This window comes from Embiotoca jacksoni, unplaced genomic scaffold (genome assembly GCF_022577435.1).
Source record: "Embiotoca jacksoni isolate LCO1_2020_lvr unplaced genomic scaffold, fEmbJac1.0.p SCAF_9, whole genome shotgun sequence".
Classification (NCBI taxonomy): Eukaryota; Metazoa; Chordata; class Actinopteri; family Embiotocidae; genus Embiotoca; species Embiotoca jacksoni.
The window spans coordinates 5,730,349-5,743,564 of NW_027185447.1; the positions used below are offsets into that span (position 1 = coordinate 5,730,349).

At 39.4% G+C, this 13,216-nt stretch overlaps 1 protein-coding gene across 3 annotated transcripts in view; it reads right to left on the minus strand.

The window, feature by feature from the left end:
* cacna1db (calcium channel, voltage-dependent, L type, alpha 1D subunit, b) overlaps positions 1 to 13,216 on the minus strand; it is an 88,178-nt gene that overhangs the window by 4,992 nt on the left and 69,970 nt on the right. For all 3 annotated transcript variants that reach the window (XM_069140786.1, XM_069140785.1, XM_069140784.1), the window contains 12 exons: positions 13,011 to 13,107; positions 12,765 to 12,867; positions 10,822 to 10,923; positions 6,021 to 6,157; positions 5,463 to 5,579; positions 4,107 to 4,552; positions 2,580 to 2,606; positions 2,107 to 2,247; positions 1,679 to 1,839; positions 1,034 to 1,146; positions 803 to 937; positions 43 to 228 (listed from right to left, as the gene is read on the minus strand). In XM_069140786.1, the coding sequence (XP_068996887.1) occupies positions 43 to 228; positions 803 to 937; positions 1,034 to 1,146; positions 1,679 to 1,839; positions 2,107 to 2,247; positions 2,580 to 2,606; positions 4,107 to 4,552; positions 5,463 to 5,579; positions 6,021 to 6,157; positions 10,822 to 10,923; positions 12,765 to 12,867; positions 13,011 to 13,107 (1,765 nt within the window). The remainder of the gene's footprint in view (positions 1 to 42; positions 229 to 802; positions 938 to 1,033; positions 1,147 to 1,678; positions 1,840 to 2,106; positions 2,248 to 2,579; positions 2,607 to 4,106; positions 4,553 to 5,462; positions 5,580 to 6,020; positions 6,158 to 10,821; positions 10,924 to 12,764; positions 12,868 to 13,010; positions 13,108 to 13,216) is intronic.

Below are 13,216 nucleotides of genomic sequence, written 5' to 3' on the forward strand. Positions count from 1 at the left end.
AAAATCTAAAGAAAAAAACCCACAACAACAATTGTTACTCACAGCTTCCACCAGGCTGTTGGCGCTGCCTCTCTTTTGCAGGAAGTGCGAGCAGCTCTCTGCAGGTAACTGCAGACGTGACGGAGAGTGGCTGCGGCTGGGAGGACCGTCCTGGCCATCCGTATACCACGAACTCCTCTTCACTGCCCCGGGGATGCTGCTCACACTGCCAGGACTGCGCCAGTCCACCTGAGTTAGAACATGTTAGCCTTGATTTAGTAAAAACACAGTACACTAATTCTATGAAGCATATTTAAAATCAAGACACTAATCCATCACTGGCCTTAGATTGATAGATTCAATGGCATCTATTCATTCATCTGCCATCAAAAGCTCAAAATGAGCAACAACAGTAATAAAATAAAGTACACATGATTTGAATGAATATGAAGTCGTTGTCCAGATATAGCTCATGTACACATATTTTCTGTCCTTCTCCTCTTCTTAATACGAGTTCGGAAAACAGATAAAGACACAATGACCTCTGAACTTGTGTTGCCACGAACAAAAATCCAGTTGTCAATGACTCAAATATGGATCTGGTCCAACTGATGGCAGCACTAAAGTTTAGGCTCTTTTGAAAATAATCTTTATCATCATTCTTTTCTTAAACCTGTGAAGTACAATAAAATCTGTCAACTGTCAACACATTTTACAAAGACTGCTGTAAAAACCCTTTTGGACTTGGGCAGGTACTGTTAACATTTGTTTTCACATCCAAGACAATAATGTATAATGTCGTCTTCTGTGACAGTGGTGAGACCTGTATGAGGGGTGTGTAGCAGGGCGAGCAGTCACGGCTGATGGGCGAGGCGGGAGGCGTGGCCCAGGAGCGCAGCGACCTCGTCGGAGACAGACGGTGGAGTCTGCTGGCGTCGAGGCCGGCCACCGCCATCACCTGAGCGAGTGAGCACAGTCAAAACAGCTCTGTGAGAAGTGTCATTCATACCACTGTAACAACTGCATTTTACTCTGTGTCTGTGTTTTTGTGTACCTGTTGCTGCACCAGGTGTAGTGGAAGAGCTGTGCATGACGGAGAAGGAGGAGCTTCATCTTGACTACTTCTTCTCCGAAGACACTCAAAATTGAAAGTTGGTCTGTTGGAGGCTGAGAAGACACAAAACCGAACATTATTTCTCAACTCCAACATTGAACATTTGCAGAATATGTATATAATCTGATGGTTATTTAACAATAAAATCAGATCATCATGCAGTAAAACACAATAACTGGAATTCAACACTTTTGAGTAATCTATTGCTCATCTGAACAGCAGTATGTGACATTTCCTAACTGTGCCATTTGTCGTTTTCTAACAGTGGAATGAAACACTCTTTTTGGTGGTATTTACTCACTTTAAGTAGTTAATTACACTTTTTGAGTAACTATTACTTATTCGAACACCAGTATGTGCAGGTCTCTCCAGTGGTATTTGTCAATCCGTTTAGTGGCACATATATTTTCCTATCAGTGACATGTGTTGATCCCTTCAGCGGTATGACAATTCCCTCAGTAGCTTTTCCCATTTCCAGACAGTGGTTTGAATCCAGGTGTGTAGGAGTGTGTGGAGTGTGTGACACAGTGGTGGAGTGTTTAGCATCGCATTGAAAACAAAAAGTAAATAAAAAAAACAGTTCACCTTGAGGTGAGGGTAAAAACCATCTCCTGGGGGACCGCCTGCTGTCTTGGTAGATGGGTTGTTGGTCGTCATCATAGTAACCATCAGAATGGTTGTCACCCCTGAAAACGTCAGGGTCAATATCTCCCTTTGCATCATCATGCGAGTCCTTGTTGGACAACCTTTGAAACAAAAAGATGAAGACTTTAAAAAAAAAAATCCATGTAATTCTGATGTACAGAATACAAATGGGGGAGAAGGGGGGTTACAAAGATCATCATTAGTACTGTGTGTTGTTATTGGTGCGTAGTAACCACAGGCACTTATTCTACATCAGGAAAATACATGCATGTAGTCACATTAGTGTTCCCAGTGGTCACATCTGTATTTAAGTGGTTAATACTCCTCAGATCAAGTCAGGCTGACAGTTACTTTTGCCGTCACAGTACCTGTCCGTTGTGAGTATGATGTCGTCCTCGTGAAATTCCTCCCCACTGAAGTACTCTCCTGAGCCCCGCTCGTCATCACTGTCCCCGCCCCCCGGCTCCTCTCGACGGATGGTGGGGTAAAGTCCTCCACCACTCTCTGACCTGGCATCAAAACAGCATAAATACACAGGTTCAGTAGAATATTCATATTTATTGATGACATTAATGGTAAATGTGTCATTTTTAGATATTGCTATCTTTTTTCTTATTTTATTTGCGGTTTATAGGAGATTTTTAATGTTGATTCAATGCAGTAAAGTACAACGTTTTACACTGTGAAACGAATTTTACAAAATATTCACTCCATCATCGCATATATTGAAACCATAATCATATTTCTTTTTTCAAAAAGGTTTTACAGCATGTTATTTGACAGAACTGCAACCAAAAACAGCACATTGAAGGTCTGTTAAGTGTTAACATCACGCACATACCTAATATAGGTTTCAAAGTAGCGTGTCCTACTCCAAGGAGAGGAAGAGGGGATGGTTCGTTCAGACAAACAGGATTTTTTTGGAACAGGAGAGCAGGACAGGAAGGGGAAGAGAGGTTCAATGCAATGACAAAAGACATGAGGACATCATTTTAAGCGCTTAACATTTTTTTTTACAAATGAGAATGGCAGCCTTTCATTCTAAATGTTTAACCCTTGGAATATGTCTTTGGCAAAAAGTAGATCCATTTAAAACACTTGACTACAAAGTCTGTAAATGTTCCAGTAATAGCAGCATTGTTACTTTGAAAGAAAGATGATTATTTTGTGCGAGGACCATGAACAAAATTCTGTTCACCTGCATTGAATCAGAGTGGCAACACAAATGTCAGCGGAAGATACCTAAAAAAAACTCTGCACTGGAAACAGAAACCACAAGTCTGGATACCATGACAGAACAAAATAAGAATTCAAGAAATGATGTTGCAATTTAGGTGAAGTGACCCTTAAATCTGTAGCTACACCATATAAGTAGTGGATATGGTATATGCCTAAGAATGTTAGCATATACCATAATAATAATAATAATAATAATATAAATTATTATTATTATTAGTAGTAGTAATAGTAGTAGTAGACCAAATTTACCAAAGTTCCAAAGCTTAAAAACTACTGTATGGATATTACAGGTAACACCATGTAATATCCCAAAGCCTTTTATTTGAGGTTTACAGTCCAAATCTCTGTGAATAAAAAAGGGTAAAAAATAAATAAATCCTAAAACATTTCAAAATGATGGATCATGTTGGGTAGTTTCAGGATCAGTGTCTGTCAAACACGCCTGCTATCTGTGAAGAGTTTCAGAGGGTAGTCCAGTTAACAGTTGGATAGACAGACAGACATACAGTCAGACTGGCTGCATAAGTTATCAATGTCACAATATCAATACAAATATTGGCGAATATTGCTAAATATCTTACACTCTAGATCTGAGACAAGTGATTAATGATTTAACTCATTTTCAAGCTACAATGTAAACGCCCTTCTGGTTTAATCTTTTTTTTCTTCGTCGTCAGTCATTATAAACTGAATACTATTAACATTTGGACTGACGGTTGTACAAAAGAAGTGGTAAACTGTGGAAAACTGTCACGATAATTTTTCACAATTTTGGGACTTTCTAGATCAAACCAATAAGTACAAACCAACTAACTTAAGCGCTTAACCAAGAATGTAACCTGCAGATTAATCAATGATTAAAAATGATCAGGAGTTGCAGACCAGTAATATATAAATGTTTGCAAGACTGCATATCAATTATAAATTTAGATTTTTTTTTTTTTTTTTTTTTTTTTTTTTTTTTTAATATATATATATGCAATGAGCTAAATTTCAGTCACATTCATTATGACACATTACATCATTACATGACAAAACATTTCTAATGTTTAAAATGGAATCTTTAGTGACTCATTTTGTTCGGCTACTGTTTACCTGTCAACATTGCAGTCGCTGCCTATCAACCTACCTTGTGGAGTGAGACTTCCAAAGCTTGTCATGCACTCCTTTGCTGTACGTAGTTGTGGATGATCCATTTTTGGATGATGATGTGCGACTTCGTCTCAACGAACACCTCTGCTGCCTTCCGCTGGTCATGGAGAGAATTGAGGGCACGTTGGCGTTGTTGAGGTTGGCGTTGGAGGGTATTGGTGACGTGGAATTACAGTGAGGGTAATTATACGGATGAGGGGTGCGATGTTGATGATTATACTGGATGGGTGAAGAATTAATCTCTGTCTCTCCTTCCCTGTTGTTGCTGCTGGCTATGCTCTCGATTTGGGTGGGTTCGATTGAGGCGCTGCATGAGAAGGGAAGGATCTGTAGCGGCCGCTGTGTGGCGGTGGTGGGGTGGGAGGAGCCTTGCTGGTCCCCGCTGACATGGTTGACGTGGTTCCCAAAAAGGCCACCATTACGCTGCAGAGAGACACCAGAAACCACTGAGGACTGATACACACTCAACAAAACCAAAACCTGACAACTGGCTCGAGGAACAGTGATAAACTTTGTAATCGGTGCACTCAAAGTCATTCTATAAGAAATAACACGTTTATTCATTTAAAAGTCTTATTTCAGATTTCCTTTACCATGAAAAAATGAATGACGATGAGCACACTAGAAGACCGTGTGTTAGAAACAAATGAGGGATTTTAAATTAAGCTGTTGACGAAAGGATCAGTAATAACCCCCGATTTACAACATAATCTAGTCTTTAGTCGGCTTTGATGTTTTGTTGTTATTCCTTGTATTCATCCTCTCTGTAAAGGTGCCATACTTAGCCAATAAGGCTGATTGTCAACAGATTACAGACACTAAAACATGGATCCTTCACACATATGTTTAACCTGAAAGCACAGAACATACAATTTGGCTCTATACAATCAGCACAGTTTCAAGGTGGACACCCAAGATTAGTGTAAACAATTTAGTCTTTGACCAAAACTCCCCTTCTGATTGATGGTGTTGAATAATGGACAGAAAACAGTTTTTGCAGACCATAATGTCGTCACAGTGAATTTGACCTTTGACCTTTGAATATAAAATGTCATCACTATCATTTTAACCAATTAGACAGCTGCGTGAAGTTTTGTGATAATAACAAAATTAATTCTTTAGTTATGGCCACAAACATGTTTTGTGATCTAGTAGGTAGATGTTTGTGCCAAGTTTGAAGAAATTCCCTTTAAAGCCTTCTTGAGATATCACGTTCACAAGAATGGGACAGACAGATGGACAACAGACAAAAAAAAAATAAACAAAGCAGACTATTTTATGTTTTAAGACACGTGTGAGGACTTTTTTTCCCTTTTTTTCTTAGGATAATCACCCTGTAGATTTCCTCCTCTTCCTCCCCATTTGCATTGACTAGTCCCTCCTCCTGTAGGTCACATGATATGGCTCGACGGATCTCTGGTCCAATGTCATGCAGCGTGCGCAGTCCGGCCTGCAAAGAGAGCAGCTATGATACCAAACCTACAAGCCTTTACAGACATTATGTGTGTGTCTCTGTCTGGTTGAGAAAACTTGGTGTTAATATCGGTGAACATTTCAGTGTTTTTAGCAGTGAAAATGTCTCTGCCCAGACAACACAACAGTGTTTTATGAATGCTGCTCGCACTGGTTTGAAGGTAGTCAAAGTTTCTTATCATCTGGAGGTTTTCAGGTTTCTGGCGCATACAAAATAAGACAAGTCTAAAAGACAGTAGAGACAGGATAAAGGACAGTATTGTAAACTGTGTCTGTTTTTCTGATTAAACATGTTTAGCTGATATTAAACTTGATTTTAGTTTTGTCTCTTATTTAGATGAAGGATGTTCAGTAACATTCAGTCACTGATTTATTAAATGCATGAGCAGAGTAAATCTATAAGAAACACTGTACTCACCTGCAGAGCCAAGGTGGTGTTCAGCCTCTCCCATGAGCGCCTTCCCACAAGACCTTGCTCTTTGCGCCTCTTGAACTTTCTGAAGTAGTCCTGTATCAGGAAGGTGGCATAGAACTTCCCCACTGTTACCTCGTCATCTGAGAGAACAGACCAGACACACCAAAGCTTCCCAGATCAACACCACAATACCTCCACACTGAACTTCTGTTTCTATCGAACACACAACATTTGAAAAGGTCTCACCATAATCTCACCATCTAAGAGAGCACCTCAAGTATCAAAACTTTAACAGTAAGACAAAGCACCACGGCTGCAGAAGGTTGAATGACAAGACAATAACTTAATGAAACAAAATATTTCTGTAACAATCAAAATGACAAGAATAATGGCACTAATCCTCTCTGCATGAGCACGAGATCAACTGGTCAAAACTGACCAGCACACACACACACTGCTGTGTCTTAGAATAAGCATATTCCTTGGAACACATTACACACATGCATCTTTCATAACTTATCGTATTACAAACCTATCACCCATTGCACTATAAGTAAATATGTAGCAGAATGTTATTCTTGGCACTGTCTAGAAATATCACTGCTGGATGCATGTGAAGTGGCCATAGGTGCCCAAATTTCAGCTGAATGTTTGTCTGTTTCTCTAAGTGACATTTTCACACACATGCTCATGTGCAGCAGGGTTTAACCCAACAACAGATAACATCTATGACTGCAGCTGTTATCTGGCTTTAGCGCTGACAATGTATGTGGTGTGAAACTAAAAACAAAACCTCTCAGCAAAATGAACCAAAGTTAAATTTATATACCGCATGCACAGGAAACAGAAACATATTCACTGGTAGTTGACTTACATCTGATCAATCGCTACCACACAGACTAATGCCACATTATATGATGACTGCAGAATTGATCACATTTAACGTCCACCATTTCAGAGACCTGCAGAGCCAAGGTGGTGTTCAGCCTCTCCCATGAGCGGCATCCCACAAGACCTTGCTCTTTGCGCCTCGTGAAGACAAGCAGAAGTGTTTTATATCTCTATATATCCAGCAAGAACAACATGTTCTGTAGCGAGCAGCGCATGCAAGAAGGCAGCAGAGTAAAGCGTCAGAGCGTTCAGGGACATGTCTACAGATCATCTAGAGAGACAACACAGAAACTATGTTCAGCCAGAAAGGAAGCTGTGACTACAAACACTATCTGCCATGCAGGGATGCTATTCAAGCGTGGGTCTGATTCCCTCAGATAAGTGGTTGCTGAAGCAGACTGGGGACAGAGGCTCAAAACAAAAACAAAAAAAGACGGCTTAAGTACGGAGTGTGGGAAACGTTTTTTTTCTTTCGTCGCCACCTTTACTTGACCCCATTTAGGAGGAGCTGAATTGAGTATAGGGGACGAACGTCAGTGGGCTGGATGCTTTAAGATGGAAGTATCATTCAGTCTAATGGTTCAAAAAGATTGATGGGCTTGTTATAATTAGGATCCATCTATAAAAGCACCCAAAAGGTTTCTCTACAACACCGGACATAGCCAGAGAGAGACTAAGAAAGGCTCTGTTCAGAAAGAAATAAAAACAACTCGGACCAAGAACATATTCTGAATTTTCTTAACAGAGTTTGTTAATGTTACACCTTCATAAAATACAGGACAAGCAAAAAATATCTGATGAGATGAGACAGGGGAAATCTTACAGAGTCTCCATATCTCAAATCAACAAATCAAAGTGGGGTCCAATTATTTGATTAGATTAATCAGATTTGGTTTTCATGATTTATGTTTTGAAGCAAATCACCAGCCTCATTTTTATATAATTTTACTTCAAAAAGTAACTGAGATGATACAAGTGAGTAACATTTTAGGATTGTATTTAACTGACTCCCTTGATAAGCTGCATACATATTATTTTATCCATGACCCCGATAGGGGGCAGATCAACTCTGTGCCCACAGGTAGCAGCCGATTGTCTTTCTGGTCAGAGCCTGATCAGGTTTTTATAAGAGGTATCAGCAGTTTCATGCCACCAGACTAAAACAGAACTGCTCCAAAGAGCTTAGGACGGCAGAAAGACAAGAAAAAAAGGCCAGAGACTGAAAGCAGAAGCTGTGGAGGAGAGAGGCTTGGCAGAAAAGAAAAAATAAGAGAGAGGGGTTAGAAAACTAATGCACACAAAGACATGCGTAGAACTAAGTTCAACAAGCTGAAGTATAGTAAGCATGGAGGGACAGTGGAAGAGCCACATGGACACAGCTAGAGGAAGTCATATTAGGTTTGACTTAATGTAAAAGCATCTCAGAGAATGTCCATTAAACTAATTTAATTCTGTTAGAAGGTGTTTTTGGATTTATATTTAAACAGATCAGTCAAATCATTATGGCTAGGACTGAGTTGGTTAGATTTAATTGTAACTACTGATGTATATATTATACTTCAAAATGAAAAGGTGATTACACAAAGTTACTTAAAATCCACTCACCACTGTGATCAACAAAAGTTTTTTTTAAATGTTTGTATGCAACTGTTTTAAAAAAGTAAAAAAAAAAAAAAAAAACATAGCAGCCGTGTATAGATTTATACATAGGTATTTAAACAGGTATTGTCATATCTCAGCTTAACTTTCATTTCGAGACACCTTGTAGGTAGAAGGTTCTACATTCCAAACAATAGTAAGTGATGCGTGCGAATATAATTTTTTGAAGTGCGCGGTTCACGTTACTGTGGAGGAATATATGCAAATCCAAACCAGCTGGAGACTCTCTTATCCCTAGTTTAACATCTAAAACATCCCACTTCAAAGTGATTTCCATGAAATAACATCCTGTGAGTTTCTGCTGCAGTTGTTGGTAAAGATGACGACATCATCAGTTTATAAATGAAGCAACAACAGAGAGAAAACTACTCAGGGTTGGCCTGCATCAGATCAAAACGCAATCAACGCATAAAAACATCAGCAATTAATTTCAAATATTTACATAGAGACAAAGAGAGGCAGAGCTGGAGGAAGTGGCAGTAAACAACCGGAGATCGTGAGATCATTGATAAACAAAACTGCCGGTTTATAGCAGAAACGCCTGTTACACAGCGATAAGGAGACTTTCTGAGAACCAGACAGGATATCTCGAGAATTAGTTTCCCCACACGTTTTGCTGGTTGTGGAAAGCAAATGGGTGTAGCTGCTTCTGAAGAACAATAAGAGAATGCTTTAGGCCTCGTGAATTAATCCTCAGCACCTGTTTCCTGCCACATACATCTGATACACCTCCTAAAAGCTTGCTACTATCAAACATGTCCACTCAGTGGTTTTGAAAGGGTGCTTAAAGCTAGTAGTCGGCTCCTCTGCAGCAGGCAACAGTGGTCAGCTAGAGTTGTGGCTTGACCTGAACTCACGTAGTCCTGCACGTCAACCTGCACATCACCTGACTCTTCACACCCCAACCTTTCAACTACTGCCCCACATCAGGAGTCAGCAAGTTGCTCTGCAAAGCAACAGGATGTGGTCATCTGACCTGTGACCCTCAGCTGCAGTCACTAAAGTCTTATGAATGGGGAGAAAAACACCAGAGAGAAAAATAAATAAACCTGGTGCATTTAGGAGGCGGTAGGACAGGCTGAGTTTCTGGCTAATAGATCTCAAGTGTTCCCCACAGATAATGGAACATTAATTCAACAAACTGTCCATACAATGTGTGCAATTTAGGTGCAGCCATATTTCAAATTTTTGCGAGACAAGAGAGGAGTTTTTCAGAGATGGTTGCTGGGCAGAATGTCTAAAATAGCACAGAGTCTGGTGTGTTGCTCACATACACAGATCCAAAATGTATTTAAAAAAATCTGGCATTTTAAAGGTTGACAGCATCTCTGAGTGAAACTGAGACTGGGTTTGAGACTGCCTCTTGTACTGCTTGACCAGTACTTGGAAACTCAGCTACTTCCTTTCAAAATCTTCTTGGTAATCATTCTCTCAATTTGCTGACAAATCCATAATTATTTAATGCATTTCTTGTTGGTTTACTGTGAACTAATGTTTGGACATTTATTCTGATAACTCCTTTTCCTCCTCTTATATTCTGACGGATGTCAAAAGCACATGTTTTAATGATTACATTTTCTTAAAGTTCTTGCTACATTTTAAACATTTTTACATGTCTTACCACTGATGTTGGCTGCTGACAGATTCTCTCTGCCAATGACTGTTTGCTCAGTTTTTAATTCTTGATCAATTCCTCCGTGACTGATTGCTGAATTCCTGATAGGTGAGTGTTATTTTTCAGTTTATTATAGCTCATCTTTAGTTCATGGATTCTCACCTTTTGATTTTAACTTATTTATTAAATGATTGTCACAATGCTGTAGATCTGCAGTTCTTAACCTTTTCTAGGAGTGTGACACCGGTTTCAGGAAGAGTACTTCTATAATTTGCATTTTGTCAATGCATTTCCTAATTGTTGTTTCTTGCCACACTTCCTCCTTCTATTAATACACATAAACACAAACATAGAATTGTTTTGCTGACTTGCTTGTGTGTTTATGCAAATACATAATAGCCAGGCTTTGTGCTTGATACAACCTCTGATGAATAAGTCATTTTATCTGGCCGTTCAAATGCAGTCCACATGTGGGGGAGCTAATTAATTCTTAGGAATATACAAATAAGAAGCAGAACATCGCGTGAGTGCGAAAGAAGGGTACAGAGAAAAGAGAAGCAGTCAGAGGTAAAAGCTTGAACTGCGAATAACAGTCAGAAGCGGTGGTGTCTGTGTGCTTTGTGTGTAGAGACCACTGACCGCCTGCAGGCGGCACCACTTGGTCCAGCAGCTTCATGCTGGTTCTCTTCCAGATCTTCTTGATCACAGCTCTGAGCTCCTCATTGGCTTGTTCCAGGTTACCTTGTGGCAGAAAACATGAAAAGTATAACTATGGGAATCGATGGTTATTTTGGTTAAAAGCACCAAGTAACTGGTGAATATTTTGGTTTATTAAGTATCAATTCTGCTTCTCTTCTATTCACACAAAGAACAATCACAACACACGTCAACATGATCAAAAGAAATCTTTGCATTTTGTGTAACAATTGTGGAGATATTTCATATCTCCTTTATATACATGTTAGGATTTATAACATTGTATGTAATATTACAGCAGGTTATGAGCAGTATCAACACAACTTATTAGTATATATATTTCCACTTTGTTGTAAAATTACACACACACTGGTATTCACAGATGAACTCTGTGTGACCGGACACACTCTGGTTGAACAGGTTTATCTGTTAATCCAGTGTGGTCAGCTCTTATCTATACAGGTATATGGACTTATGTCCTGCATGCCTATATTCTGACCATCTCAATATATGTACTTATGTCCAGCATGCCTGTGCTCTGCACTTCTCCCTGGAGGAATATATAGTTGACCTCCAGGTTTGGACCTATGTATAAGCTGGCTAATATCCATGTATGGACATATAGCTGACACCCATGTATGTCCCACCCAAACTTCTATGTAACAGGAGGGTATAAAGGCTTTACGTTTTCCTCAGAGAGTTGAAGAAATTCTGCAGTCTAGCAAACTGTGCGTTTCTTCCCATGATTCATGTCCAATGAAGAATTCTGATAAATTGATCTTTGACTCCAACCTGATCTGTGACCAGTCTGTTCAAAGAAAATCTAGCCACGGCACAATGAAATCACAGATTTCTTGATAATAAATGAATAAAATAGAATTAAATTTAGATCAATCATGCTGCTGTGACAAATTAAAATTAAAAAAAATCCATGCATATATTAAAGAGGCCTGTTGGCTCTGCAGTGGACACTGAGGAGAGACTACTCATTCGTCATCTAGACCTCCCTCTTGTGGGAAAATGTTTAATGATCATATAAGCTTCTGAAAACATGAAGTTCCAGATACGAATGTAAATAAGGGACTATTATATTAAAAGTCAAAGAAACCAAATGTATCACTGTTCATAAACTCAGGGCGGCTATGGCTCAGATGGTGAAGCACATTGTCCAATAATCATAAGGTTGATGGGTTCCTCTTATTGAAATATTGAAATGTCTTTGGGCGAGACACTGAAGACCAAGTTGCTCCTGATGGCAGGGGAACACTGTCCATCGCAGCTCTGCAGCCACTGCTGTGTGGATGTGTGTGAATGGGAAACTGTAAAGCAGCAGTTGAGTGTAAGTGACTAATATTAATGTTATGTATCTAAATGTGATCATTAATACATCATTAATTGATTTCTTGAACGTTTTTTTTTATTATTATTATTTTATTTTTTTTATTTTTCAAGCCTCATTTATTAATCTGACTCATTAATGAATTTATTTTATTTAGTTGAACAATGTAAATGCCTACTTTATTTGCTCAATGTTCTTTTGATAATTTTTTTTTTTTCTTCTTGTTTGAAGATGATATCTGGAGTCATCCTGGATCATGCTGCTGTAGAGGTTTCTCTGGACTGTCATCATCTCAAGTAGATTTTATGCCTGAAGGCTGCAGTACATATAACAGGTCACTATGACCCTGTCACCCTCACTTGTGCTCCATCTTCTTACCACGTGTTGATAATACTTCAAATTCAGTCAGATTCATACTCAGAATCCCTCTTCTTTACTGCATATAATGGTAATGCAGCTGTTCAAAAAAGCTCAACCTTACAGCAACGGTCCTTCAGACAAAAACATTCATTTAGCAGATCCCTGATGGTTTGAGGTGCACACTCACCCTCAGTCTTAATCTTGAGAGCAGTACGGACCAGAGCAAACAGGGTGGCGTTAAACATTACCGTCCCATCACTGTTCAGGGGCATGTTCATCGCCACCAGACGCTGCAACAGAATTCAAACTGCAGATTAACGAGGCTCTTAAAACTTTTATGTATCTTTATCAACTGTAACAATCATCACAACAGTGGTCATTTGTTTAAGTATCTGCATAGATGTAGGTGTGTCGATGACTTGTTGAAACCCACCTTGCAAGCCACTCTGTGAGGGCAGAGCTTTCCGAAGCCAAGCGGAGGCTGGATCCTCCTCAGAAGAGTCACCACATCCAGATGTTTTATCCGGCCCCTGACAACAAGGTACATTAAAACAAGGCATTATACCACCAAGGACAGTCGTCACTACTGCAGTTTAGAGTGCCATCAGTGGTAATATGGCTGTTATAAAACAATCACCC